General features: G+C 36.7%; 1 protein-coding gene across 1 annotated transcript; it reads right to left on the bottom strand.

Moving 5' to 3' along the window:
* Nucleotides 1–502: 502 nt before the first annotated feature.
* On the bottom strand, nucleotides 503–3,564 carry LOC107726826 (sodium- and chloride-dependent GABA transporter 1-like). The gene is made up of 4 exons (XM_016536526.1): nucleotides 3,424–3,564; nucleotides 2,020–2,341; nucleotides 756–887; nucleotides 503–519 (listed from the first exon to the last, which is right to left on the bottom strand). The coding sequence occupies exons 2-4, from the start codon at nucleotides 2,255–2,257 to the stop codon at nucleotides 503–505; spliced, it is 387 nt and encodes a 128-aa protein (XP_016392012.1). The 5' UTR covers nucleotides 2,258–2,341; nucleotides 3,424–3,564.

Here is a 3,564-nt window from a genome sequence, read left to right as displayed (position 1 = left end):
TAGAAAACACATTTGGATGTACAATTATATTTTTTATAACTTGAATTTATATGTATTTTCTAGTCTAAAATGAGCTCACTGTGCAGCCTTGAGAGCATGTGACCTAACATGTGCTAATGTCTCCTTTCTACTTAGTTACCAAAAATGTGAAGCACATGGCTAATAAATTTTAATTTTACTGGTTGAAGGGGATGTCATTTGACATCACTAAAATCTAATTTTGTTGGTTGAACATTAATATTGTAATTTAAATGCAAATTTCCGAGCATCATTTATAAATGACGATATCCCATAGAGGGCTAGATACGCTATGGGATTTATGCATGCCTAGTCATGCATGTATGTGTATCACTGGCAGTAGCAAGTCTGTATGTGATCTAGACTACAAAGACCAAATGCATTACCATTGTCATATCTGTTAAAATGCTAATCTGTATGAGAGTGGTCATGACTGATTTACATTTAGTTGTGTTTAAAGATGAAGTGTGTCATTTCTGTGCTGTTAGTCACCAAGCAGAACTGCAAAAATAACGATTACAAAAGTTTCAAACACAAACCCCTATCTGCCATTGGTTGAACACACTTCAACCAATGCTGTTATTTTTTGCTGTTATTATTATACGTATATGACACAGTCTGCTCAAACAAACAAATTGACTATAATTCCATTTCATGCTGTTGCAAAACTTACAGCGAGGCAGTAGTACTCATTAAGAAGTCCCCAAATAGCTAGTGTGTATGTGAATATTTCTTACCTTTCATCATGGGTATTAATTTCCATACTCCCAGCCCCCCCACTGACGTGTACTGTCCTAATGCCGTCTCCAGCAGAAACAGTGGGATACCAGCAAAGACCAGAGTAGTGAAGTATGGGATGAGAAAAGCTCCTAAAAACAATGTAATACAAAATGTACTTAAGGTTTTTAGATTTCAGACTTCTATGCAGTTTGAATCAAACATGTGAACAGTCTCATCAGAGCCACTTTAATAGGAGTCTCCAAGGTTAGAAAAAAAGCGTGCCATGCTGTGGTACACTGGGGGGGAGACTATGTTTTTTTTCCCCCATGGAAGTCTGACTTTAAGCAGACTGCTTTTGAGAGGAAACAGCTTATCACTTAATGAATCGAGAGCCTGTCTGCTAATCTTCAACATGTTTGCCTTTAAACATTAATCTTGGATTAATTTGGGATATTTCTAAAGTTTAAACTGAAAAGAAAAAATAAACTGTTTTATAAGAGTCACTGACAATTCAGCTAATTAATCAGATTGAGACTCAATTAATGTCAGATTATTGCTGTAAATAACAAATATGACTACAACTACTACAATTACAGATCTTGTTCTCCATTGTTTGTTTCATTTTTATATGTTTGATTCAATGGCAGCTTCCCTCTCATATCATACTCAGGGGGGTACTAAAGCAAATGCGCAATATTCCTTGGAACCTTGAATTTGGAAAACACTGAATCATTGAACTATTTTGCAAATGACAGAACTTGTTCAGAATTATGAGAGAACCATAGTTGGTCAACACTACTTTTGGAAAACGCACCTCTGGTCTTTCAGCAGAGAAGCCTACAATGTAAATTCCACATGTCCATTTAGTTCCTGGTATTCGCACTCAAACTGTTTCTGGATCATGGCATCAGCCTATTTTACCAAGAAGGACATGTTCCTCTATCAACATATTTTTCTTGGATCTGGAACAATATTCGTCCTAATTCTATCCAACACCTAAACTAACGATTAACTATACCTAAAATCAAAGGCAGACAAGAATGGTGTTTAAACCCCAACTACAGCCCTAAACCTATTTAAAAAACCTGATTGATTGATTGATTGATTGGTTGGTTGGTTGGTTGGTTGTTTGGTTGATTGGTTGGTTGATTGATTGATTGATTGATTGCAGAAATGTTGTCAGGAAAATGTCCTTCATGAAAAAAACATGGGAAGCATATTGATCCAACCAGGCATCTTCTCAGCAGCCTAACAGTAATGGCTTTGTCTGTCTTCTCTCACCTCCACCATTCTTTCCACACAGATAAGGGAATCTCCACACATTTCCCAGCCCAATGGCGTATCCAACGCAGGACAGTAGAAAGTCAAATTTCCCCTTCCAAGATCCTCTATCTGGTACTTTATTCTCCTTCTCCTCTTCTACAGGAACACTGTTGTGATCCAGGTCCTCAAACGGGACCGCCTGCCTCACGTCTGAGGGTGAGTTGAGGTCCACCGTGCTCTGGCCAGTCTTCCCCATCACAGGAACAACCGTCAAACCACAGTCAGATAATAATCCACCACAGTCCAGTACTGTATTGTTCAGCTGTCGAGTGCAGGGCTACTGATTTGAAAGGTTTGGGTGAACACAATACTTCAGATGGGCTTTAAAAAATAAAAATAAATACATGATGCATTCAGAATTTTACTGTGAAATCAATCCAAGCTAAACATTATTTTTCTGCAGAAACACAATTGGTCAGAACTATGTAGTAATGTAGTCTAGTATTGTATGTTATAGTACAGAAATAGTATAATTTTTCTAATGAAATAAGGTGCTATAACATAGCTATACAACAACTATTACACAATAGCTATCACACAATTACAGTTAATGTGTAAGAATATGAGATAGCCTAATTGTAATTGATTAATAGTTTTCTGGCAACCTATGCTTTGTAATACATATACTAAAAACTGCAGTCACATTTTAGTTTGGGAATCAATTCTCACTACTAAACTAACTATTAACTATGACTTTTGACTCAGTGCATGCTACTACTTAATAGTAAGAACTGGTCACTAAACTAAAGCGTTACCAAAACTACCTATTGTTTTTGTATTTTACCTATAGCATCTGTGTAAAGTGCCCTTGCTCTACTCGCCCATGTAATTTCTCTTTAAAGCCAATTAAACCACCTGCTTTCTACAGACAAAGTGCAGTTCATGAGAATCATTAACTTTCCTGACAGACGTGCCGATTATCAGACTGACTTAATGGAGACACTAATTCTTATCCATGTCCTACTAATGTGATGAATTCATCAACTTTATTTGTGACTAACTGCTTTGAAAGTCTCCAACCTGCATGCTAATGCATAACAAAACCACTCTCAGATGCCTCATTGTTTTCGTTTAACGAACAGCCATTATACATTTAGAAACAGTACCATTAAACCACAGCAATTCAAAGAAAGCAATTCAATGTGAGTCAAGTTTGCTTCAGGCTCTCAGAGTATTTGAAAAATCGCAAGCATTTCCTTTGCATCCTTTAAATGCTTTTAAATGGCTACGAGCTTAAGAGGAAATTGAATACAGACTTATTGCATAAGGTTTGAATTAATAGACAGTCGAGTTCCCAACTCATTAATTTTTTATGGTAACTACCAGACTTTTAGAGAACGAAAAAAAAAAAAAAAAACTTACTTCTGAGATGTCTTTATTCTGTAGTAAGGTGAGTCGAGATGTCACCAGCTAGAGGTGAACTCAAACGTATCCACAAGTGACTTAACAGATCTTAACTGTTGAACTGTGCCAACTACCCAGTGCCTTCATTCACAACAGCAC

The sequence above is a fragment of the Sinocyclocheilus rhinocerous genome, unplaced genomic scaffold (genome assembly GCF_001515625.1).
Source record: "Sinocyclocheilus rhinocerous isolate Xijiao unplaced genomic scaffold, SAMN03320098_v1.1 scaffold155, whole genome shotgun sequence".
Lineage (NCBI taxonomy): Eukaryota > Metazoa > Chordata > Actinopteri > Cypriniformes > Cyprinidae > Sinocyclocheilus > Sinocyclocheilus rhinocerous.
Note: the sequence above shows the minus strand (reverse complement) of the source record. Positions and strands in the feature narration are given on the sequence as shown.

What these genes read in the sequence shown, in the direction of transcription:
- LOC107726826 (XM_016536526.1), bottom strand. Translation starts at nt 2,257, where the DNA reads ATGGGGAAGACTGGCCAGAGCACGGTGGACCTCAACTCACCCTCAGAC. An exon ending in GTGTGGAAAGAATGGTGGAG is followed by an intron (nt 888 to 2,019) that starts GTGAGAGAAGAC and finishes CATTGTTTTTAG; the next exon opens with GAGCTTTTCTCATCCCATAC.